This window comes from Sinohyriopsis cumingii, chromosome 15, assembly GCF_028554795.1.
Source record: "Sinohyriopsis cumingii isolate HCF-2022 chromosome 15, ASM2855479v2, whole genome shotgun sequence".
In the NCBI taxonomy this organism is placed as follows: domain Eukaryota; kingdom Metazoa; phylum Mollusca; class Bivalvia; order Unionida; family Unionidae; genus Sinohyriopsis; species Sinohyriopsis cumingii.
The window spans coordinates 94,519,922-94,547,869 of NC_142975.1; the positions used below are offsets into that span (position 1 = coordinate 94,519,922).

General features: G+C 35.1%; 1 protein-coding gene across 1 annotated transcript; it reads left to right on the forward strand.

Moving 5' to 3' along the window:
* Positions 1–893: 893 nt before the first annotated feature.
* LOC149782340 (uncharacterized) lies at positions 894–5,802 on the forward strand. Its single transcript, XM_089933718.1, has 2 exons — positions 894–1,050; positions 3,655–5,802. Exons 1-2 carry the CDS (start codon positions 990–992, stop codon positions 5,496–5,498), a joined length of 1,905 nt encoding a protein of 634 aa, XP_089789844.1. The 5' UTR covers positions 894–989; the 3' UTR covers positions 5,499–5,802.
* The last annotated feature ends 22,146 nt before the right edge of the window (positions 5,803–27,948 follow it).

The window sequence follows — 27,948 nt, forward strand, 5'->3', positions numbered from 1 at the left end:
TTGATATGAGCATGGCAAAGGCTATACATTCGTATGAAATCTAATTGATACCAGTGCCTTGCATACGTTATTATAATTAAAAATAGGAAGCAATCTTATTTATTTATATTGTCCAGAAGCGTGTTCAATGCTATATTAAAACAACCATTACAAATCGTTCATGAGTATAATTACATATATCTCTTCACAACTTAGTGATCAGATTGTGGATCCATATTGGTCATATGACCAAGCCAAAGTGGTTAACGATGTACGGGGCAGTAACTGCGACTTTACAGGAATATGTTTTTAAAAAAAATGAACTCAAATATAAACTGTTAATGATTCAACATAACATAAGACCATGATGACAAATTAACGCATTTTGAAAATGCAAAATAAGCTTATGCGGGTATTAACTTTAAAGGAAGTGAACGTACATAATACAAACAAAAATAACGTTTTCGAAAACTGATGTTGCATCCATCAATCAAGATGTCAACAACCCATGAGTGCCGTAGTACAGACTATTTAAACATTTTTCAAGTCAAAATCATAATATTATTATTCGAAATAGAATTATGATTAGCACAAATGTGATGTGGTCATATAATTGCCGCTGCATATATTAACATCGTGATTAATTTACATGTCATATATAAATTCCATTATGTGTTAGCAAGCGATTGTTAATTGTTGAAGGATTTATCATTACTTTCAATTTATTCATGAAAGTATCTTCAAAGAACTTGCGCATTATGTAAAATGAATTTATATTGACATTGATAGACTATGACAAATATGGAAGTAAAATTAACTATATTGAAAAAAATAATTTCTGTCATGTTTGGATTTATCGTGATGAATGGCATTTTTCTCTTTACACCAAATATGTATAAATAAGACACACTGTCTCTCACCATCTTGTCAAGCACCTTGGTCAATTGACACGAAGCCCGCTCTGTGTGTATTGCAGAATAGAAGTCCATCGCTGAAGAGTGTTACCCACCATGAAGCTAGGATTGTTTTTTCTCGCAGTTTGGACATGTCTACTGTCTCCATTCGCCACTGGTAGGTAAAATAAAATTGTTTTCTGTCTTTTTCTTTCTTTCTTTCTTTCTTTCTTTCTTTTGACTATAAAGTTGTTAAATCATTCAAACCCTATTTCCTAGAAGTAAATATCATTTAGAATTTCGCACCAATCTGTGCTAGACATTTGGGCTGAAAAAATTAATTTATGTAAGCAACGGATTATACACCCTGCCCACAAATATGTACTTGTCCATTAGTGATACATCTTCATCCTTTGGAACTACGGTACCTTACCTGAATCTGGAATCTGGTGGGCTACCTTTATTGCCAATTCTAAGTGATAACTTCCTAAGTTATTACTCTTTTAGTTCATCATCTATTCAATGCACTCTTCCAGGACATGAACACATCACAAGGATATATCTTGTGAGCATAGTTCAACTGACTATTATTTTCTTTAATACCTTTCTTTTAATTCCAAGCTTTTAAACCTGGAGAAGTTCTTTAGAGCGGCTGACACAAAATCTCTGAAAAATTGGATATTTAATTTTCCTTTTATTAATAAATGAAGAAGATCCCAAAGGAAGAATATTAAAACAAAATATTTTAGCTAAGTACCAATTAGCAAATAACGACCGATAGTTACGTAAGCTTCAGTGTGTAGCTAAAATTGGTTCTAAAAATAGCTTAACAGTAACAGTATGTAACAGAGGAGAATTAATAAACATTTTTGTCTATTTGAGATATATGCTATTATAGGTACGTCCAAATCTACTACTGTTGTCAATGTTTGCTTGAAGTTAGCACATGTATGAAAAAGCCAGAAAGGTATTTAAGCTATTTTTAGAACCGATTTTAGCTACACACTGAAGCTTATGTAACTATCGGTCGTTATTTGCTAATTGGTACTTAGCTAAAATATTTTGTTTTAATATTCTTCCTTTGGCATCTTCTTCATTTATAACCCATGGCTCTCCTCCATAAGACCCTCAGGAGGATCATGCGTCAAAACTTAGGCGAAGTCATTATAATTTGACACCAATCTGATTACACTTACACCCCTTTGAAGTCAATATGTAGTAGACAATATGTGCGCATGATTCGGTACAGGTTATGTATTGTGGGGCAAGGTGAAGCGGCGAAAGAAAGGTAAGTACGCGCTATGTAAATTGGAATGCATTGTTGATGGAATAAGCTGATTTTACGAAGAAAGGACGAAATCGGAATTATAAGGATTAAATGATCATGGTTGGGCATTTATCGATGTGTAAATTTTACCTTATCACTCACACAGTCAACATAACATTTTACTTTGTGAGTGATTCGGTAAAATTTACACATCGATAAATACCCACCCATGATCGTTTAATCCCGTAAGTGAATAACGTTAGCAAAATTGTTAAATATTCATACAGATGAATTTCCTCATCAGTGTCAATGATTATAGGAAAGATACTACGTATATGGGTTTTTAAAAAACAAATACATAATAAATAAATAAATAAAATAAATAAAAAGAAATAAATAGATAAACAACAAAAAAGAACAAATCATAGCAAATATAATAGAAGAAATGTGGCCATGACCTACACGTACAACTAACTTATAACAGACATAGGTGATATTACAAAGCTAGCTCCCTTGGCACCTTCCCACATGGTTGGTACAATTAATCTTACTCCAAAATACATTTACAATATTGGTGGAGATTACGTGTGCTGTGACGTCAGACACACGTATTATTTTAAAGACTCCTCTTCCAAGCAGAGACCGGCTAAAACGTCATCATGCAGTCGGTGACACTTCTGATATCGTACTTGATTAATACAAGTTTCGATTTGAATCAGCTTTGATAGATTCTGGCATGGATGTGCCTGATAACCAAGCTTATCATTATTTTATCTAAGAAATAGAAATTTATTTATAAGCAAATTACATATATGGGATACTTTTGTTTGTAAATGGTCCTCAGATATGGGTAAACAAACGTGTTTGTTCTATTGTTTGTACTACACGTGAACTATAATGAATGGGCGATTATAATAACCTGTACTACTATGTACCTCATTTGCACTTCACAGTTAACGTTTAATGAAGAAATAATACTGAAAGTATATTTAGTCAAAGAATATTACACCAGAAACGTAATTCTTTAAAACCGTTCAGTATGCAGACCTGTACTTCGTTAACTTTTACACAGATATATATCTAATCTTGATACTAGTCTCTGTACTCTTTGGTGTAAAGAATCCTGCTCAGTGTGATATGTATCGTACTAAATAAGTACACATCGAGGGTCGCAGAAAATGTAAATTTTGCTAGGGCCAATCCAAAATCTTAGTATTCAATCTACGTTCATGACAGTCGTTTAATTTAAAACTATCTATGACTCAATAAACTTGTAAGGTCTAACTCATTTGCACGTTTAATAAACGGTCTCATTTGCCCATCACTCCCTTTATCTCTCTCTCTCTCTCTCTCTCGCATGTTTTGGAAAAAATGTTATTAATGCATAACTCTATATATATATATATATATATATATATATATATATATATATATATATATATATATATATATATATATATATATATATATATATATATATATATTCCTAGGGTTTGTTTTCATTTTTTATTGCAGGACAAATACCTTACAAGATAAACGGCTTATGGGGTGGTAATATTGGAAATATAGGCGGATTTGCAGGTTGGTCAGTTGCTCCCAGGGGATTTGGTAGTTTTTGGGGTCATGGAGGACAGGGATGGACTGCTGGACCGGTGGGTGGGGTAAGGGGATTTGATCCAAGCTTTGCACATACCAGATGGAATCTGTTCAACGGCCCGGTAGGAGGCGCGGGAGTCGGTGGGGTCGGATGGGATTTTGCAAATAGAAATGGATATGGGCATTTAGGAGGCTCGTTTGCCGGTGGACCTTTAGGTGGCAGTCAATCGGTTTGGTACGGTGCTGGTGCTGGTAGCTCAGGTCGTGGTTTTAGAGAAGGATTTGGCTCAAGTCTGCAAGGATTAGATGGTGGAGAAGGTAGAGGACACTACTATAATCAAAAAGAAAGTGACGATTACAAAAAGAATGATGATTATGATAAGAAGTACGACAACGATTATAAGAAAGTCTATGACAAAAAGGGCTATGATAATTACTACGGACATGACGACAAAAAGAAGAGTTACAGCAATTATAATTCTGAAAAAAGTGGATATGATAATCACCACGGCGGAAAGGAAGGAAACTATAAAAAAGGATATAGTAATTATCACAAAGGATATGACAACAAAGGATACAGTGATGATCATAAGGGATACTCTAAGAAGGGATACGATACATATGGATACAACAAAAAAGGATACAGCAATTACAATAATGGATACGATAAAAAGGGATATAGTAATGACAATAAGGGATACGACAAGAAGGGATACTACAAGAAGGGATACGATAACAACAACGACTATTATGGAAATAGTGGAAGTGGACGCCTTGATTACGACAAAAAGGGATACAGTAACTATCACAAAGGATACGACAGAAAGGGATACAATACCTATCATGATAGACACGACAAAAAAGGATACAGTAATTACGGCAATGTGGGAAATAGTAATCAGTACCATGGATATGAAAACAAAGCATACGGTAATTCTGACAAGAACGGATACAGCAATCATCACAATCGATATGAAAAAAAAGGATACAGCAATTACTACAAAAAGGGATACAGTAATAATAACAATGGATATGACAACAAGGGATACAGTAATTACGGCAAAAAAGGATACAGTAATCATCAAAATGGATACGACAATAAGGGATATGATAATTACGACAAAAAAGGATACAGTAATAATAATAATAGATATGACAACAAGGGATACAGTAGTTACGGCAAGAAAGGATACAGTAATCATCACAATGGGTACGACAATAAGGGTTATGGTAATTACGACAAAAAGGGATACAGTAATCATAACAATGGATATGACAACAAGGGATACAGTAATTACGGCAAAAAAGGATACAGTAATCATCACAACGGATACGACAATAAGGGATATAGTAAATACCACAGTGGAGTTGACAAAAAGGGTCACTACAAAAAGGGTTCCGATAACTACAACACCTACGATCGCTACAACAACAACGGATATAGCGGACGTGGATACGATGGACATCACGACAACGGATACAGTCACGGCAGCACTTACTATTACAATGATAGAAACAGACAGAATGGAGGTTATTCTGCAGGTTACAAAAATCAGCATGATAGCTACAGACCCGGGTACTATCAAGGAGCAAACAAAAAGTATAACGACTACGGTTACGATAAGAAATACGACAACAATATTTATGGCAGAAATGATTACTGGTCTGGAGATCAGCTGGTCGGAAGCTTTGGAAACAGATTTCAAGGTTTGGGATCTGGTTCTTACTCTGGTCCTGGCTACTATGACAAAAAAAAATATTAACAGCGATTATTTCAGTAAAATACTAATGCTTGTACACTTTCAGATTTATAATAACAAGTTTAGAAGGAATCCAGGATTGGATATACGACCAATATTTAAGTAATTATGCTGACACTAGACAACTAATTACACCATATGTCGTTGTGTTAACTTGCTTAAATATGTATATCTATTGATTTCAAGAGTGCATCAATGATAGTCGTCCCTATGGATTAATTACATTACCATGTTATATAATAGACATGTAAGTGTGTTATGACTCTGATACATATTTTTCTTTCACTAATAAATTCAGTAATAAATACGTAATGACTTTGTTATTTTATCTTTTTGTATACCTGGGCCTACATACATTTAGTATGAAACAACTTTCTTTGTTCAGTCATATTTAAACGGATCGAGCCAAGGGAAAGATCACAGCTATTTCTACCCCAAATTTTAAACAACATGCAATATTAAACACTGATCATCTGATGAGAGACCGATCAATATTTCTGAATGAATGAGCTTTATGGTAATTCAAGTCCATAAATAAGAATCCGCAATTATTAATTCATTTAAATTCTCTCTTAAATACATAGTAAACTATGACACAAAGTCTGAGTGTTTGAAAAAAATAAAAGAACACAAATATGCTGATGGGAAATATATATTAGAACTAAAATTAGCAAGCATCTTTCTGGCACAATTCCGGCACCAACAATAGCAGGGCAACGTCGGTCTTCAATACTTGTGTATAGAAGATGTTCCCTTTGCTAATGTTTCTTTTGTAATGTCTTTGAAAATTGGAAATTAAAATTGCAAAATTATGCATACAATTGAATACCAAACGCGATGCAAATAATGAGTAAACCTTCAGTAGAGATAAAATGCGACAACCACTGGATTGACCTCAGAAATACCAATCTTTCATTTTAGATTTCATACTATACGTATGCTAGGAGTTGGAAAATTAACATGATGAAAGAGAAAAGATAACATGTCTGTGGAAGAATTACTACGGCCCAATGAGTACGAATGTAACACAAGTACATACATACATGCACACATACCTAACTACCTACATACCTACCTACCTGTCTGCATACATACATACATACATACATACATGCATGCATGCATGCGACCGCTCCGGTGGTCTGATGCTTAGAGCGTCCACTTCGGATGCGGGAGGTCGTGGGTTTGATGCCCGGCCGAGTCATACAAAAGACTTACAAAAATGGTACTAACAGCTGCCTCGCTTGACGCTCAGCATTAAGAGGTTAGTTTTAGGAATGGTCGGCCTGGTGTCAGGATAATGTGACTAGGTGGGACATCAATCATGCTACACGTCTGCGGCATGATGCCCCAGTGCTAGACATCACTATAAACTGCCACACTATAGACATCGTAGCGATATGACTGAAAAATTGTAAAAGCTACGTTAAAAATGAAAATCACACAGACACACACACACACACACATGCATGCATGCATCCATGCATCCATCCATCCATCCATCATACATACATACATACATACATACATACTTACATACATGCATGCATGCATTCATACATACATAATGTTGCGGGGTAGCGTTGGCCGTTAAACTTCCGGTGACCACTCAATGACTCCTTATGTTCTCTCTGGCTGATAAGCTCTCATTAGAGTAAAGGCCCAGTTGAACTTAAACCTTAACTCCAAGAGGTCTCTGATTCTCTGATAAAGTGTGGAATCCTTACAATAAGAATGGCACTAGTGATGAAATGCAGACTCAGATTTAAGTTTCATGTGATTTATGAAGGCACAGACTTGTATGGTATTAAAGGTTTGCGATTCAAACATCAGGTACATCACTTCAAATGATAACTCATTATTTTGTACATCACAGTGGTAGTGTGCAGTTAGACAAACATAAATAAATTAAGCAACAGCTTTCGTGACAGAAGTTGGTATTAACATTTACCAATGTCAAAGTTTAGTGTTCCGATGTTATTTTAAAATTATGGTTTACTTATAGACTTGGAAACATTGTCTAACTTTTCACTAAATTTATATAGGTTAATTTCAAACAGAGCCTTGAGAAACACTCAGTGGCTGTAACAAAATAAATAACAGCATATGTACAAAGCCTTGAGAAACACTCAGCAGCTTTACAATTTAACAAATAGCTATTAGAGAGAGCTTTGAGAAACATCCATTTGCTCTCTTTTCAAACATGCACTTATTATTATTATTATTATTATTATTATTATTATTATTATTTGATATCCTCTTCCTATTAAATTGTAATAAACATCATTATTCAAACAAGGTCTGCAAGAAACCCTTGACTTGACCTCACAGGATCATAAAAATACTGTCTGAATACTATTTAACTGATAAGCGGATATGTAAGCTGAAATTGCTGATTTAAAATATGACAATGAATGAATAAATATCCATAAAGGTATTTTGTACACATATGTAGATTTCAAAACTTAGTTTTAGATCTATCCAAAATGTTCTATAAAATAAACATTATTTTCTTTGCATTTATTTAGGTAGATATTGTGAAATAACTATGAATTCTGATTCGGGAAAATAATAAACAAAAGAGTTACCTTATCTTTGCGTACTTCCTTATATAGTATTCGTAGTAAATAATAGTAAAATATTTTCCCACTCTCTTTCTGGACGTACGGGGCTCGTAACGTGACCTTCGGAAACCCGAACAGGTCCTGGTGGAGACGCTGACAAGCCTTTTATACCTCCCGCGGAATTTTGCAGGGAAAATTCTGCCGTTCGCTGGGTAGCAACTGCAAGGAAAATTATGCGAGCGCGCCCTTGGAGGGGCAACCGTACTCTGCTACGATAGCAACAAAACTACACATAAATTAAAAATTGTAATTGAAACCCTATATAACCCAGAGTGTTAGTAAAGTGTGCATACAACTAATTTATTCCTCAGTGGTCAAAATTTGCAGTACGAATAAACGTTTTAGCTTTAAAAATTAGTGATGTCGTAAGCGACCCCTAACTATTATGCGAGATAACGACGGGAGTACTCCAAATGTGCCAAAATTGGAAACGAGGTTAATACCTAGGAAAGTTATACATCTATTCCTGGCATAATAACATCGCGAAATGAAAGAGTTAAATGGATGATTTATTAACAATTTATGTGGGAATATGAAATATACCCGAGAATCATAACAATCGTCGTTTGGTGTCGAATAACAGTAGGTATTAATGAATAAATTAATATTGTCCATCAATGTTGACAACACCCACCCACTAGCTACGATGTCGTAACCCCGTCGACGAAGTAGAAACACTAGTATTAGTACCACCACTCATACTGCTTTACCACCGAAAGCTTTGCGACGAATGAAATTGATTTGTAGCTGTTCTAAACAAAATTAGAGGCTAGATTTCCTTCCTATTACAATACATACATACATACATACATACAGGGCCGGCGCCATACCCGGCCAGACTATCTGGCGCCCTAGGCAAGGTTAGATTCTGGCGCCCCCCCCCCCCCCCGAAAATATCAATTTCCAAATTTATAAACAATAAAAAAAAAATGGAAAATGCGCCCCATGAAATCAGCGCCCCAGGCGGCTGCCTAGTTTGCCTATATGGGAGCGCCGGCCCTGCATACATACATACAACCAAGCCTCTTGAGTACTACACACAGTGCGTCTATGTTGACCCTATCGAAAGCCTCTGTCAGATCCACGAAGACGGCATACAGATTCATATTCATCTCAAGCTACTTCTCTTCGACTTGTCACACTGCGAAGATCATCATGTCGACTGTGCCGTGGTCTGGGCGAAAACCAAACTGAGGCTCAGGAAATTTATCTTTTGACACTTCCGCAATAAGCCTGTTGAAAATTATGTGATCAAACATTTTGCCAACTATGCAACGGAGATGCCTCTGTAGTTATTGCAGTCCGCACGTGTGCCTTTATTCTCATAGAGGGTCACAATTAATGCGTCAGGGAGGTCGTCTGGCATCTCCTGTTACGTTCAGATGCTGATTAGCACATTGTGGAATGCCTCCAGAGTGCCCTGCCACATTTCATTTGTTTAATGACCGTCCTCAACTCCTCTATCGTTGGCGGAACATCCAGTTAATCTAGCGTTGGATGTTGGGGTATTTAGTCAAGAACAGATTGGCTGATAGATGAGACCAGGCTTAGGGGCTGTCTTGGAGGCATTTCACGTATAGGTCCGTTGGTGGACAGCTTGTCATCTAGGCCCTTCTGAAACTGAGCTGAATATAAGGCTCCTAGAGTTTGACAATTTTGAAGGCTGTGCGCATACTCTTTGTACGTCTTGGGTTATGTGGGGCAATGCGCAGCTTTAGGATAATTCGGACAAGTATGTAGTCTATCCAGAATTCCGCTCCGAACATGGCCAATGTTATGAGGACATCCTTGGCATTGCGCTAGCGAACGATTTCATAGTCGATTAAGTGCAATTGACGAGATCTGGGGTGCATCCTGGTGTTCTTGTGTTTGTTAGCCATTCTGAACATTATTCTGAACATTGAGTTTGTGATTAGGAGGTCAAACTCTGCGCATTTGCTGAGTAGGATCAGGCCGTTGCTGTTCATCTATCCGACATCATGCTTATTAAGCCCACCTTTTAATCGACCATAACCGCAACCAACACTGGCGGTGAAGTCCCCAAGTTGTATGATCTTCTCATCAGCTAAAACTGAGCTAAGTACAAAGCAAAGTTCCATATAGAACTGCTCAATGGTTTCCGCTGGACTCGAAAGGGTAGGGTTGTAGCCGTTGATGATTGTTGCGTGGCATTTGTGGCTGATAGGTAATCGCAGTTTCATTAGCCTCTCACTGATACAAACAGGTAGGTCTGGAAGCTGCTTCAGAAGACTTGATTTGATAGCCAGTCGACTCCGTGGCTCTTGTCTTCGTTTTGGGCTTTTCCATTCCAGGCGAATGTGTAGCCGCCTACTAGCTCAGTCTGAGCACCCTCCTCTGCAAACCTGGTTTCACTCATGGCTGCAATGTCGATATTGTAGCGTGAAAGCATCTTAGCAACTAGAGCTTTTCTACTGTGAGGTCTTCCTACGTACTTTTTGTCCACGAGAGTACGGATGTTCCATGCTCCTATAAGAAGTTTTCTCTTTGATAGTTTCGACCGCAGATATGGATGGTCTTCGCAGATGCGGAAAGCTGGCCGGATTTTGAATGGCATACTATTTTAGGCCACCTTTTCCAGTCCTCTCGCTATGCAGGGTGAGCAGCGCTGTCAAGAAACGTTCTGCTCAGTCGGCGTGGATGCTGCCGAACTGTTCTGCTGCTGTGGGTTCAGAGCAGAGTTGCCACTTGTCCAAGAACAGCCTAATTACAGGTCTCTGACTACAACTCCGAATGGTCATCTCCACCTATTGTGTCGCCGGTTGCCCATCGCTGTAGGACTTTGGTAGGTGTAGGTAACGATCAATGAATGTGATGGTGAGGATGAATGATAGGTGCACAACATAACCTGTGCGTGAAGCAGATGAAAGTGAAACAGCCTTTGCCCGGAGACATCCTCTCTCTCTCTCTCTCTCTCTCTCTCTCTCTCTCTCTCTCTCTCTCTCTCTCTCTCTGCCTTGGTAGTTTGAACTCACTGGTACGAAGATTCGTCACGGCTGAGGACTACTTCAGCTACATTGGATGTCTATGATGTCTTCATTGACTTGCCATGCCCTGCGCTCCTCACAAAGCGTTTACAGATTCGTCTTCTTGGCCGTTGAATCACTCAGTTCATCTCTTCCGCCCAGTCTGTCGAAGCTGGCCTTGTATGCAAGGATATGCAAGATAATAAGTCACAGAGTGTTTGAGGCACGTCGGCTACCCTCAGCTTGGTTTATCCAACCAGTCGAAGTCATTGCTCGTTCTTTGGCCGCTGCGTATGCTACAGATCCTTAGAGCCACAGATGAGAACTTAGCGCCTGGTGGAAACCAAAGGTGGACAAGCTACTCCCGAAGGAGCACGACGTGCTTCTCCACCAGAGGTACTACCCGTCCCAGAGCACCCCGAACACCACATGCATACATACATACATACATACATACATACACTTAAGAAAAGTTAAAGTATCAAAATAATCATTTACTTTCCCTTAACATCTTCTTTGCTAAGACATTGTACGCGATAAAACGGAAAGTATAATGACATAAAACGATTTGTTAAGTTAGAATTAGAACAAGCAAAGATGTGAAGAGTAGTTTCATTTGATGAAGAAAACTGGTTTATTTTGAAAAAGATTGATGTAAGCTAGAGAAAAACGTTGTCTTCGGTAATGCATAGAAACTTTAAGAATACTAAAAGTGGCAAGAAAAACTAAAATGAGAAATGTATTCTGGAGAAACGTAAAGTAAGCAGGAATCCCAAAATTATAACTACAATGTCAAAGCAAAAGAATAGCAAATACTTTTCTACAAACAGGAGATAAAATGCTAGTGGACACTTCGAATCTATTGGTGGGCTTATCGATAACTGCTTCACTTTTAGTTACATAAATGGAAGCGGCGGTCTGCGAACGGAATATGTTTTCAAATACGATTGAAAAGAAAGAGTAAATTATGCAGTTTAATTTAAGAACTAAATTTCCTTGCAGGTTATTGCAATATTTAAAATGCTAAAAAGCTATGACTATAGTTTATTAACGATCGAAGTGCACACAAGCCCATATTAATATCAAATGGATTTTATCAGATCGAAATACAGAAAGCGTCAAAGTGAGAATTAATAGTAAAGACGATAATAAAAAAAGCTTAAATATTAAATATCAAACGCATGTTCTAACGTTTTAGCTACACCTCGCAATGATTAGACAGTGTGTATAACCAATTATCTACAATACATTACTTTATGGCTCTCTTTTACCCTCTGTACCATCCTACAAAAATACTTTTTGTTCACCCATAACTAATGTGTACGAGATTCTCGCAACATTTTTCTGAATGATATACTTTTAATAACATTGAAAATTGTAAAATATTTTCACAAATTTTTGACATAAAATTCCGAGCAACAATTGTACATCTTACTTTTTCTGACAGTGCTCGCAGATGAAATGGGGTGCCCAGGTTTTTCTTGATCCCCGACAGGCAAGCCGAAATATGCCTTGTAGGCGTCAAACAACTTAGCCGATGCTTCCACGGAGTACGGTTAGCTCTTGTAGTGATACATTGGCCGCAGACATAACAAATTTCGCCGGCCAGATGCTTGCAGCCTCTTGATGCTATCTCAGCAAAATGCAGATATGTATGTGCTGGCAGCTGGAACTAAACTGAACGGGTGGGCTTAAGGCACCTGTATGTGTATTACTGGAAAGTTCTAGGAAGTTCTAGAAGTTACTCCAAATTTACTCATCACCGACTCTATCTGTTCTGGAAACTAGGTAAATTTCAAAATATCACTGCCCTGGTCACAAAAGCAATGTTTATGGGGAATACTAGCGATTTTCTGTACTTTTGAGGCATAAGCAGTTCGGAAATAACACTTACTACTCAAGAAAAAAAAACAAGAAAAAAAAGAGTTTGTTACACGGTGTTTTCATCTTTTAATGCTGAAACAATAATAAACTACTCCTGTTGCCAAATATGTATCATCCGATTAAAGCACGAGTATTTGACACTTGCACATGATACATCAAAGAGTTTGCAAATACGTCAGATACCATATAACCAAATTAGACTTAATTTACTACTTGGAGAAAAAAACATTGGTTTAGCAAGGAACTAGGCAAAATGTGATACAATTTTCTAAAAGTGGTAAATTAAATATAATGTAAGAGATTCACTCTACATTAAAATTTAGAGCTGTAAACAATTTGATGTATTAATTAGGTGGGATATGAGAAGAAATATATAGTGCCAACCAGATTAAAAACCTTATTATAACCTAATGAGCAGGTAAATAGAGATGTCGGGTAACCAAACAAATACCACCAGAAAATATAAATTAGTACATTTTAAACGAATGAATCATTAGATTCAAAGATACAATCGAACAATTAATAAGATCATGATTTTAAAAAGTACCAGGGAGAGAAAAGGTCATGAGGTCATATTATTACGTTTTCATTGAAAAAGGGACATACTGATTTCCAAAAGTAAATTGAAAATTTTTGAAAATATTGAGGATGTGTCTATACCTAAAACAGACTCTATTGGTATATAGCTGAATGGCCAAGAAAACTAAGAGAGACATTGGACTATACTGGTCCAGTGCAAGCATTAAATTCTAGATAGTATCAATGGAATCAGAGACAGGGGTCATATAAATAAAACGCAACAAAACGATGCAGCTATAAATGCTAAATTGCACGATTTTACAAGACATTGAGTTTAAAGTTAAAGAACAGTTACCACTGGGTAAAAGACTTTAACAACTGTTGTAAAACAAATTGCCATTTTTGTTACAATAACTGATGTAATAACAACAAGTCTTGGTTTAAAACCTTTACCGAGGGAAGCAGGTGATGGTGATTGATGAAGGTGGAGATAGTAGTATCGATGATGATTCGTTCATTCATCAATTTAAAATAGGCTTGCAAAATACTGTAACTATGTTCTTCAGGAAGCTAACGTATCAGCAGCATTGACTGACATTCCTGATAATGTAAGGTTCAAACATTAGCAGGATAAGACATGTCGGTATTAAAATTATACAAATGTATGTTAGACCTATTTTTCTTTCTGTTGGATTAAGATAGAGTTGGTAGCGAGAATTGGGACAACAGTTCCTTACTTGACGAAATCTAGATAACGATTATACACTTATGTTATACTTTTATATGATAAATGCCATGCTGCTGAGTGCAACTGATTTTGCTAAATGTTTGTATCTCACTGTACATTATTCATCTGTCTTATTCCATATATCTATTCAATGAACTATCATCATCAAACTTAAAAGTGCAAAGATGAAAGCATTTAGGGGCTTGTATGTAAGATGCTGAAATTTTGCGCAATGAGTTTGTTTGTTAAGGTGCGCCATTTCTTATTGTTTTTGTCCATCTTTGTGATCTACTTCTTTGTTTTGCTTTTTATATAGGCTGAAGCCCATTATTCATTTATCAACAAGAGTTCAGCACGCTTATACGCACGGTTTTATATCGTTATATCAAACATTTTATCTATATGAAATTATGAAAGATAAAGTACAAAGTCATTGAATGAGCAGCCGCTAAGATAGGTCGTACTTTTTTATTTTAATAGTTTGACTGTAAAGCCTACTTTCATGAGATTATCGTTATAATGGTACATTCTACTTATATAAGATATTTGCTTGAAATAACTACCGGGTGTAATTTCTGGATGAAATAGGGTGGCTATCTGGCTCCAGAAGACTCTTCCTGAAATAGACTGGGAATGAATGAATTTCTACAGGTAGATATTTGATAATATTTTTATGTTTTTATTATCACATATTTGGAACAATGGTGGCATAGTACGAACAAATCTCGAAGGCTGTCGCCAAAGTTGTCAAAAGTTTTGATTACTTTTCATGGTCGACAGTTTTTTTGTGTTATTTCATGTGGGCCTAATTTGATTACATTACTAACGTGGCTGTTTCTATCAACATATCCTTTTAACATATTTATATGGCAAATTTGTTTTTGTTTTCTGCTCCCAGGAGTATTGATGATATAATATAAATCACTTACTTTGTTTTCACCTCTGTGATTATAATAGTACTTAGCCTGAACAGGAGTTTGGAGTAAGGGCGAAAGAGCCAGAACTATATCACCAGATTGAAAAATTATTTCCTTTATATTTATGTCACACATTCATTTCAGGCTTGACTGAGTAGATTGAGGATTAGTTCACGCAACCTTACAAGCCTTGACAAGCCTTGACAACGTGTATTTAAAATCAGGAACAGGATCGAGAACATTCATTTCTGTCTTCATTTGAAAGCAGCTTATCTTTTAATAATTTATTACTCCACAGGCAATGTGTCCGAAAACTAGTTCAGAGGGCCTAAAGATTATAAAACTAATCCCCTAACAACAAATAACGGAAACCAAATATGGACCATGGTCTCAATCTTTTCCGGTGTCAAATTAATATGACCGAATCATACCTTTCCAAAGTTTGATGAATTCTTTCTAGAGCCCATTGGCTTTCTGGGTGATATGCAGAATACTTGAATGGCTGGATGTTTAATTCATGCATAACTTGCTAGAACATTTCCAGACTTAAAACATGACCCTTGACGATAATTATAGAGATACTATAATATAACATCAGTAGCTTACAGGTTATAACCATGGGGTTAAATCTTGATGAAAACGGATGGACCTAAGGACAACCTTAGTTACATGTGTCATGTATTATTACATTTCCAATAAGCGAATATATTGTTGTATAGTGTGTATCTTATGAATTATGTATCATGAATCTGGATGAAACAAAAGTATACAGACGCCCCAGTTATAAACGTGTATATGCTGTGGTCACTGAGCAAATGTGCTAATTGTAAGACATTTTTAGCAAGCAATTGAGGAAGGAGTTTTGTAATTAGTCATCTTGCGTTTACCACAACCACATCCTACAACCAAAATGTATGTGTTCCGTGTATGATAATAATTGTTAACTGCCAACACAATTTAGGTACAGTCTTCCTCCAGAATGGAATTATAATGACCAATTTAAGCACTTCATGGAATTTTCAATCACAAAGAACGACTACAAAAGTAAAGAAACCCAGTCGATTTCCGAAGTGTTTTCACTTCTGGACATAAAACGTCAGTGCCTCTTTTAAAATAGACCAACATATACAGATTCTGAAGATCTAGTTTTCATAAATAGACTGTAGTTCACAGAATGTAATAAGTGAATTTTTGCTACTGAATTAATCGAATTATAAGATGTACCAACAGTGTTAAATGATTGTAATGAAAATGAGAAAAACGTTTTGAGAAATCGGAAAAGCAAACTAATCCTTACAAGAGATACAGCGATTTGGTAAAATATATATATATATATATATATATATATATATATATATATATATATATATATATATATATATATATATATATATATACATATATATATATATATATGTGTGTGTGTGTGTGTGTTTTGTAATTGATAAATACTGAATGAAACACAAAAATACACGAGAGTGTGGGAAAAGCGTCAATGGAAGATTGAAGTATTTTCAAAAATGAATTCCATATTTATTTCCCAATTTTCATATATTTCATTCCGATTTAAAAGACTTTACCCGTGCAGCACACTATGCTTGTCGTGCAGCTCAGTTTAGCTCTCTCGTGAGTCAGGATTGTTACCAACGTTTAACGCGATACCACTCTGCAAGGTTAATAGGTTAACGCACACTGTCGAAAATGAAATGACTTCACACTTTCTTCGCTACATGGTAGTTAATCATATTTTGAAATGTTCTCACTGGCCCTCATTTAACAAGTGCTCGCCTATGAAATCTGCTCATCAAGGTTAGAGTTATCAACTGAGACACATGGAATGACGTTATTCTTATGCATCTTTGGGCTTTGTGAAGATTAACTGATTTCTATCAATGACAACATATCTGTCATCTGGCAATTAAACATTTTGTCAGACTTCAAGTTTCCCGTATTTGGAGAACTATATTTATAGTCAAGGGCAAAATCATTTACGTTTCATTTTGTTTCATCTTTGTTTGAAATGCCATTTGTAACGATCTTCATTCGTCTCTCATTTTTCGAAGTTTTCTTCCATTTATAAACGTATTTCTACTTTATTTATCTCCAATTATGTCTGTATTCTGTATTTTTATATCAACAAATTCTTTCATTTGTGTTATTGTGCTCTATGTGTACATTTATCCATTTTCTGTTGAACTCTCATTCGCACTGATTGCAATAATTTTGTTTCCCAAACTCTGTCTTGTCTTTAACTTCACTACACTATGAACACGTCTTGAACACCATCCATTATATTTGTGCAGTTCGATATTTGAATTTCTCTAACTACCTGTGTATTTAATGCTGAAAATTATATTGCAATATCCAGGTGTATCATCTTGATTAAGCTGATTCAGCTCGTGGAGATTGTAATTATGATGATTTCAATACTAATCCAAAATGTGAAAAATCAATCTGAAATGATTGTGTTCCACCAGCCCTGATCTGGACAAGTACAACAAGCATACATTATCAATGCAAATGTGATGAGTGTTTATTTATATGTAGCTTACAGTAATATTTGATCGTGCACAAAACGACATCTTAGTGTGTTTAAGAAAGAATTAGCTATCCTCTCTGGTCTTTTTAGCACGAACATGCGACCAAAATGTAGACGTGTTGAATGTGCATAACCCCTAAGAAGGAAGAAAAGATACCTCATACAGTCAGTTATCTCCACTAAACACATTCCTGTATCACTCACACACAGCAGCAGCGTTAAATGCAAGCAAAGACGTTTGTAGACCAAAACTCACCCCATGTATCATTACCCGGTAGTTTATTTTGTGTTCTTGGACATGAGGTAAAAGAAACTATTAACAGTTCATTAACAGTTCAGTAGTAAAAAATTTAGGTAGATAATTCATGAAATATATCAAACATCAATAAGAAGTAAAATACAATTACTTCACAATTAATTGCTTAGTAGGTGAATAACAAATATATAAAAGGAATTCATTTCAGCCAGACTACATCGCGAGATCGCGAGAGAGAGAGAGAGCGATCGAATATTAGATACAGTAGTTGACATACATGTTACTAAAGTACTCTAGATTATCCCAGACAGAGCTTGAAGTTTATTTCAATTCTGTACATGAAAGACAGAAAACAGCAGCAAACAAATTTTGTACTAAATTTGTAACACATTGAATACAAAAGGTTTGTCGATCCACTGTTAATCTTTCCTCTGTAAATAGACTTACGATAGACAGAGGCTACTCCGTTATGAAATGATATGGTCATAGATACAAAAGAAAAGACTGGGTAAGTAGCTAGAGTTATGAAATGATATCAATACAATAACAATGTAGTGACCATTTGAATCTTGATCACATAGAAAAAGAATATAGCACATTTAACAAAACTTTCTTTTAGTCTGCCTTATTTTAAAATGGATGTATGGATGATCGCAACAACATGATATAGAGAATACGCGATTTCTTATTGTGTTTTGCGTCACGAACAAGAGGGCAATGAAAAATGATGTTTGAAGTGAAACACATCATACCTGAGGAATTGATATCAGAGGTTTAGACGTTTTAAAGCAAAGCAAACCAAGCGAAAGAAACAAGAACAAACACGCATCTAGACTAAAGTTTCCATTTCAGTCAAATGCAATACACTTTGGTTGACTTGGATACTATTAGTATCACAGCACCTTCCCACCAGATACATCACTTTCAATTTCTGCCTACGCCACTGGACGATCTACAACTGGTGACTATGACGTAAGAAACTTCATTTTCTGCTTTAAATTGTTTCTACATTGCACGCATATTTTAATTTCGTTGCAAACATTTCTGCCATTGTTCAAAATATCTCTCTCAGTGGTGCTCCGATTAACTAGCTCTTAAAAAGATCGCTATCTTTCTTATTAATTTGAGTTCGATTCTTTGGAGAGTCAGAAATCTTGGACCTAATGGCATAACCCTAGTTGCAAGCATTGTTACAGAGCAGCAAACGCATCGTCTTTGATTTTGTTTAAAGCTGCGTTGTCGAAAATGATGTACAGACAATATCTAGCACTCATAAACAGTAGTAGTCTCTAACCATATTTGCATTTCAGTTTGATGTATAACATTTCATACATCAGTCATCTTGATAATTCTACCACACTAAAGCTACAATAGACAGCTTTAATAACAAAAAAGTACCATGTCAACGTTCCCATCTTTTTCATTTTGTCACTTTAACTGCTCAAATGTATTTGTCTACAAATGAATCTACAACTTTTTTTATAGACAGTTAATGACCTATAATATTTTTTCTGACACTAACCAATGTTACATGATACTTGTTGAGTGAATGCATTAATTCAAAGCTCCTGCAACTGACGGTATCTCCAGAAAGTAAAGTCTTACAATCACCAATGATAGAATCAGTACTGCAGATTATCTTCCTGTGCGATAGGGCTTTCTCCTCAATAGCACCTTCGAAGTGCCACTTTTAAAATGTTCTTTTGATTTAGTTTGTTTGTTTATTTTGTTCTATTATTTATGCTATTTTTGCTTTACTTTATTTGGGGGAGGGGGTCGTAGCACAGGAAAGTGCGTTATTAGCAATATGTAGCAACATGATGGCATTATTATATAGTAGTAAGGAAATTGCGCCAGCATTTATCCTGTGTATTTGTACAGCAGTTTATAGTTCCGAAATCTACCTAACGAGCCAGAAATATTATTAGCCTCCATTGATTTTTTGTTTTGTTTTCACAGGTTTTGAAATTTCAGTCTATACAATAAACTCCTTATAAAACGTTTTGAAATATTTACAGCTGCAACTTAATTATATACGGTGTTTAAAGACGGCCTAAAACTGTGAGGCATTTATTTATCGCCTTGTAAAGGAAATAATGTTTTCGTTGCATGTCATAACAGAAAAGATGGTTTAAAAACGTTTATGGATAGGATTCATATTTTTCATTCAAATCAACGAAAACAAATTAATACAGATGTGAGAGCTATAATGTTACGGAAATAAAATTAGACAAGTTGTATATCACTGACAGCCCATTTAGCAGTTTTGTCATTTTACTTTAGAAAGCCAGACTTAACAATGTTCTGTTGGATTAATCCTTCAACACTATTTCTCTCTTAATCTTTCTCTATTTGACACTTTTTGACAGCCTTTGCCATTTGGGTGTCCATATGATCAATTGTAAGACACTGTCCTGACTGGCTAAACGACGTTTTAAGACCACGGTATACAGTAAATTTTTGACACTAAGAATCACATTCAAATAAAATAAATCCATATAATATCAATAGTGATATTAGCCCAAAGCGGTTTTATATGTAGCAATGACTAAAAAGACTAAATAACCATGGGGTTAAATCTTGATGAAAACGGATGGACCTAAGGACAACCTTAGTTACATGTGTCATGTATTATTACATTTCCAATAAGCGAATATATTGTTGTATAGTGTGTATTATCTGAATTATGTATCATGGATCTGGATGAAACAAACGTATACCGACGCCCCAGTTATAAACGTGTATATGCTGTGGTCACTGAGCAAATGTGCTAATTGTAAGACATTTTTAGCAAGCAATTGAGGAAGGAGTTTTGTAATTAGTCATCTTGCGTTTACCACAACCACATCCTACAACCAAAATGTATGTGTTCCGTGTATGATAATAAATGTTAACTGCCAACACAATTTAGGTACAGTCTTCCTCCAGAATGGAATTATAATGACCAATTTAAGCACTTCATGGAATTTTCAATCACAAAGAACGACTACAAAAGTAAAGAAAACCAGTCGATTTCCGAAGTGTTTTCACTTCTGGACATAAAACGTCAGTTCCTCTTTTAAAATAGACCAACATATACAGATTCTGAAGATCTAGTTTTCATAAATAGACTGTAGTTCACAGAATGTAATAAGTGAATTTTTGCTACTGAATTAATCGAATTATAAGATGTACCAACAGTGTTAAATGATTGTAATGAAAATGAGAAAAACGTTTTGAGAAATCGGAAAAGCAAACTAATCCTTACAAGAGACACAGCGATTTGGTAAACCATATATATATATATATATATATATATATATATATATATATATATATATATATATATATATATATATATATGTGTGTGTGTGTGTGTGTGTGTGTGTGTGTGTGTGTGTGTGTTTTGTAATTGATAAATATTGAATGAAACACAAAAATACACGAGAGTGTGGGAAAAGCGTCAATGGAAGATTGAAGTATTTTCAAAAATGAATTCCATATTTATTTCCCAATTTTCATATATTTCATTCCGATTTAAAAGACTTTACCCGTGCAGCACACTATGCTTGTCGTGCAGCTCAGTTTAGCTCTCTCGTGAGTCAGGATTGTTACCAACGTTTAACGCGATACCACTCTGCAAGGTTAATAGGTTAACGCACACTGTCGAAAATGAAATGACTTCACACTTTCTTCACTACATGGTAGTTAATCATATTTTGAAATGTTCTCACTGGCCCTCATTTAACAAGTGCTCGCCTATGAAATCTGCTCATCAAGGTTAGAGTTATCAACTGAGACACATGGAATTACGTTATTCTTATGCACCTTTGAGCTTTGTGAAGATTAACTGATTTCTATCAATGACAAAATATCTGTCATCTGGCAATTTAAACATTTTGTCAGACTTCAAGTTTCCCGTATTTGGAGAACTATATTTATAGTCAAGGGCAAAATCATTTACGTTTCATTTTGTTTCATCTTTGTTTGAAATGCCATTTGTAACGAACTTCATTCGTCTCTCATTTTTCGAAGTTTTCTTCCATTTATAAACGTATTTCTACTTTATTTATCTCCAATTATGTCTGTATTCTGTATTTTTATATCAACAAATTCTTTCATTTGTGTTATTGTGCTCTATGTGTACATTTATCCATTTTCTGTTGAGCTCTCATTCGCACTGATTGCAATAATTTTGTTTCCCAAACTCTGTCTTGTCTTTAACTTCACAACACTATGAACACGTCTTGAACACCATCCATTATATTTGTGCAGTTCGATATTTGAATTTCTCTAACTACCTGTGTATTTAATGCTGAAAATTATATTGCAATATCCAGGTGTATCATCTTGATTAAGCTGATTCAGCTCGTGGAGATTGTAATTATGATGATTTCAATACTAATCCAAAATGTGAAAAATCAATCTGAAATGATTGTGTTCCACCAGCCCTGATCTGGACAAGTACAACAAGCATACATTATCAATGCAAATGTGATGAGTGTTTATTTATATGTAGCTTACAGTAATATTTGATCGTGCACAAAACGACATCTTAGTGTGTTTAAGAAAGAATTAGCTATCCTCTCTGGTCTTTTTAGCACGAACATGCGACCAAAATGTAGACGTGTTGAAGGAAGAAAAGATACCTCATACAGTCAGTTATCTCCACTAAACACATTCCTGTATCACTCACACATAGCAGCAGCGTTAAATGCAAGCAAAGACGTTTGTAGACCAAAACTCACCCCATGTATCATTACCCGGTAGTTTATTTTGTGTTCTTGGACATGAGGTAAAAGAAACTATTAACAGTTCAGTAGTAAACAATTTAGGTAGATAATTCATGAAATATATCAAACATCAATAAGAAGTAAAATACAATTACTTCACAATTAATTGCTTAGTAGGTGAATAACAAATATATAAAAGGAATTCATTTCAGCCAGACTACATCGCGAGATCGCGAGAGAGAGAGAGCGATCGAATATTAGATACAGTAGTTGACATACATGTTACTAAAGTACTCTAGATTATCCCAGACAGAGCTTGAAGTTTATTTCAATTCTGTACATGAAAGACAGAAAACAGCAGCAAACAAATTTTGTACTAAATTTGTAACACATTGAATACAAAAGGTTTGTCGATCCACTGTTAATCTTTCCTCTGTAAATAGACTTACGATAGACAGAGGCTACTCCGTTATGAAATGATATGGTCATAGATACAAAGGAAAAGACTGGGTAAGTAGCTAGAGTTATGAAATGATATCAATACAATAACAATGTAGTGACCATTTGAATCTTGATCACATAGAAAAAGAATATAGCACATTTAACAAAACTTTCTTTTAGTCTGCCTTATTTTAAAATGGATGTATGGATGATCGCAACAACATGATATAGAGAATACGCGATTTCTTATTGTGTTTTGCGTCATGAACAAGAGGGCAATGAAAAATGATGTTTGAAGTGAAACACATCATACCTGAGGAATTGATATCAGAGGTTTAGACGTTTTAAAGCAAAGCAAACCAAGCGAAAGAAACAAGAACAAACACGCATCTAGACTAAAGTTTCCATTTCAGTCAAATGCAATACACTTTGGTTGACTTGGATACTATTAGTATCACAGCACCTTCCCACCAGATACATCACTTTCAATTTCTGCCTACGCCACTGGACGATCTACAACTGGTGACTATGACGTAAGAAACTTCATTTTCTGCTTTAAATTGTTTTTACATTGCACGCATATTTTAATTTCGTTGCAAACATTTCTGCCATTGTTCAAAATATCTCTCTCAGTGGTGCTCCGATTAACTAGCTCTTAAAAAGATCGCTATCTTTCTTATTAATTTGAGTTCGATTCTTTGGAGAGTCAGAAATCTTGGACCTAATGGCATAACCCTAGTTGCAAGCATTGTTACAGAGCAGCAAACGCATCGTCTTTGATTTTGTTTAAAGCTGCGTTGTCGAAAATGATGTACAGACAATATCTAGCACTCATAAACAGTAGTAGTCTCTAACCATATTTGCATTTCAGTTTGATGTATAACATTTCATACATCAGTCATCTTGATAATTCTACCACACTAAAGCTATAATAGACAGCTTTAATAAGAAAAAATGTACCATGTCAACGTTCCCATCTTTTTCATTTTGTCACTTTAACTGCTCAAATGTATTTGTCTACAAATGAATCTACAACTATTTTATAGACGGTTAATGACCTGTAATCTTTTTCTGACACTAGCCAATGTTACATGATACTTGTTGAGTGAATGCATTAATTCAAAGCTCCTGCAACTGACGGTATCTCCAGAAAGTAAAGTCTTACAATCACCAATGATAGAATCAGTACTGCAGATTATCTTCCTGTGCGATAGGGCTTTCTCCTCAATAGCACCTTCGAAGTGCCACTTTTAAAATGTTCTTTTGATTTAGTTTGTTTGTTTATTTTGTTCTATTATTTATGCTATTTTTGCTTTACTTTATTTGGGGGAGGGGGTCGTAGCACAGGAAAGTACGTTATTAGCAATATGTAGTAACATGATGGCATTATTATATAGTAGTAAGGAAATTGCGCCAGCATTTATCCTGTGTATTTGTACAGCAGTTTATAGTTCCGAAATCTACCTAACGAGCCAGAAATATTATTAGCCTCCATTGATTTTTTGTTTTGTTTTCACAGGTTTTGAAATTTCAGTCTATACAATGCACTCCTTATAAAACTTTTTGAAATATTTACAGCTGCAACTTAATAATATACGGTGTTTAAAGACGGCCTAAAACTGTGAGGCATTTATTTATCGCCTTGTAAAGGAAGTAATGTTTTCGTTGCATGTCATAACAGAAAAGATGGTTTAAAAACGTTTATGGATAGGATTCATATTTTTCATTCAAATCAACAAAGACAAATTAATACAGATGTGAGAGCTATAATGTTATGGAAATAAAATTAGACAAGTTGTATATCACTGACAGCCCATTTAGCAGTTTTGTCATTTTACTTTAGAAAGCCAGACTTAACAATGTTCTGTTGGATTAATCCTTCAACACTATTTCTCTCTTAATCTTTCTCTATTTGACACTTTTTGACAGCCTTTGCCATTTGGTTGTCCATATGATCAATTGTAAGACACTGTCCTGACTGGCTAAACGACGTTTTAAGACCACGGTATACAGTAAATTTTTGACACTAAGAATCACATTCAAATAAAATAAATCCATATAATATCAATAGTGATATTAGCCCAAAGCGGTTTTATATGTAGCAATGACTAAAAAGACTAAATAACCATGGGGTTAAATCTTGATGAAAACGGATGGACCTAAGGACAACCTTAGTTACATGTGTCATGTATTATTACATTTCCAATAAGCGAATATATTGTTGTATAGTGTGCATTATCTGAATTATGTATCATGGATCTGGATGAAACAAAAGTATACAGACGTCCCAGTTATAAACGTGTATATGCTGTGGTCACTGAGCAAATGTGCTAATTGTAAGACATTTTTAACAAGCAATTGAGGAAGGAGTTTTGTAATTAGTCATCTTGCGTTTACCACAACCACATCCTACAACCAAAATGTATGTGTTCCGTGTATGATAATAAATGTTAACTGCCAACACAATTTAGGTACAGTCTTCCTCCAGAATGGAATTATAATGACCAATTTAAGCACTTCATGGAATTTTCAATCACAAAGAACGACTACAAAAGTAAAGAAACCCAGTCGATTTCCGAAGTGTTTTCACTTCTGGACATAAAACGTCAGTGCCTGTTTCAAAATAGGCCAATATATACAGATTCTGAAGATCTAGTTTTCATAGATAGACTGTAGTTCACAGAAAAACTGTAATAAGTGAAATTTAGATACTGAATAAATCGAATAATTATATGTGCCAACAGTGTTAAATGATTGTAATGAAAATGAGAAAAACTTTTTGAGAAAACGGAAAAGCAAACTAATCCTTACAAGATATACAGCGATTTGGTAAACCATATATATATATATATATATATATATATATATATATATATATATATATATATATATATATATATATATATATATATATATATATATATATATGTGTGTGTGTGTGTGTGTGTGTGTGTGTGTGTGTGTCTTTTGTAATAGATAAATATTGAACGAAACACAAAAATACACGAGAGTGTGGGCAAAGCGTCAATGGAAGATTTAAGTATTTTAAAAAATGAATTCCATATTTATTTCCCAATCTTCAAATATTTCATTCCGATTTAAAAGACTTTACCCGTGCAGCACACTACCCTTGTCGTGCAACTCAGTTTAACTCTCTGGTGAGTCAGGATTGTTACCAACGCTTAACATCATACCACCCTGCATGGAAAATTGGTTATGTCACACTGTCCAAAATTAAATGACTTTCCACTTTCTTCACTACATGGTAATTAATCATATTTTGAAATGTTCACACTGGCCCTCATTTAACAAATGCTCGACTATGAAATCTGCTATCTGCTCATCAATGTTAGAGTTATCAACTGAGATACAAGGAATTACGTGATCATTATGCACCTTCGGGCTTTGTAAAGATTAACTAACTTATATAAATGACAACATATCTGTCTTCTGGCAATTTAAACATTTTGTCAGACTTCAAGTTTCCCCTATTTGGAGAACTATATTTATTGTCAAGGGCAAAATCATTTACGTTTCATTTTGTTTCATCTTTGTTTGAAATACCATTTGTGACGCTCTTCATTCTTCTCTCATGTTTTGAAGTTTTCTTCCATTTATAAAAGTATTTCTACTTTATTTATCTCCAATTATGTGTGTACTCTGTATTTTTATATCAACAAATTCGTTCATTTGTGTTCTTTTGCTCTATCTGTACATTTGTCCATTTTCTATTGAACTCTCATTCGCACTGATTGCAATAATTTTGTTTCCCAAATCCTGTCTTGTCTTTAACTTCACAACACTATTAACACGTCTTGAACACCATCCATTATATTTGTGCAGTTCGACATTTGGATTAGTCTAACTACATGTGTATGTAATACTGAAAATTATCTTGCAATATCCAGGTGTATCATCTTGATTAAGCTGATTCAGCTCGTGGAGATTGTAATTATGATGATTTCAATACTAATCCAAAATGTGAAAAATCAATCTGAAATGATTGTGTTCCACCAGCCCTGATCTGGACAAGTACAACAAGCATACATTATCACTGAAAATGTGATGAGTGTTTATTTATATGTAGCTTACAGTATTATTTGATCGTGCACAAAACGACATCTTAGTGTGTTTAAGAAAGAATTAGCTATCCTCTCTGGTCTTTTTAGCACGAACATGCGACCAAAATGTAGACGTGTTGAATATGCATAACCCCTAAGAAGGAAGAAAAGATACCTCATACAGTCAGTTATCTCCACTAAACACATTCCTGTATCACTCACACATAGCAGCAGCGTTAAATGCAAGCAAAGACGTTTGTAGACCAAAACTCACCCCATGTATCATTACCCGGTAGTTTATTTTGTGTTCTTGGACATGAGGTAAAAAGAAACTATTAACAGTTCAGTAGTAAACAATTTAGGTAGATAATTCATGAAATATATCAAACATCAATAAAAAGTAAAATACAATTACTTCACAATTAATTGCTTAGTAGGTGAATAACAAATATATAAAAGGAATTCATTTCAGCCAGACTACATCGCGAGATCGAGCGATCGCGAGAGAGAGAGAGAGCGATCGAATATTAGATACAGTAGTTGACATACATGTTATTAAAGTACTCTAGATTATCCCAGACAGAGCTTGAAGTTTATTTCAATTCTGTACATGAAAGACAGAAAACAGCAGCAAATAAATTTTGTACTAAATTTGTAACACATTGAATACAAAAGGTTTGTCGATCCACTGTTAATCTTTCCTCTGTAAATAGACTTACGATAGACAGAGGCTACTCCGTTATGAAATGATATGGTCATAGATACAAAAGAAAAGACTGGGTAAGTAGT

Coding starts and splice junctions, on each gene's coding strand:
- LOC149782340 (XM_089933718.1), top strand. CDS start 990: ATGAAGCTAGGATTGTTTTTTCTCGCAGTTTGGACATGTCTACTGTCT. Junction 1,051..3,654: donor ACTGTCTCCATTCGCCACTG/GTAGGTAAAATA, acceptor TTTTTATTGCAG/GACAAATACCTTACAAGATA.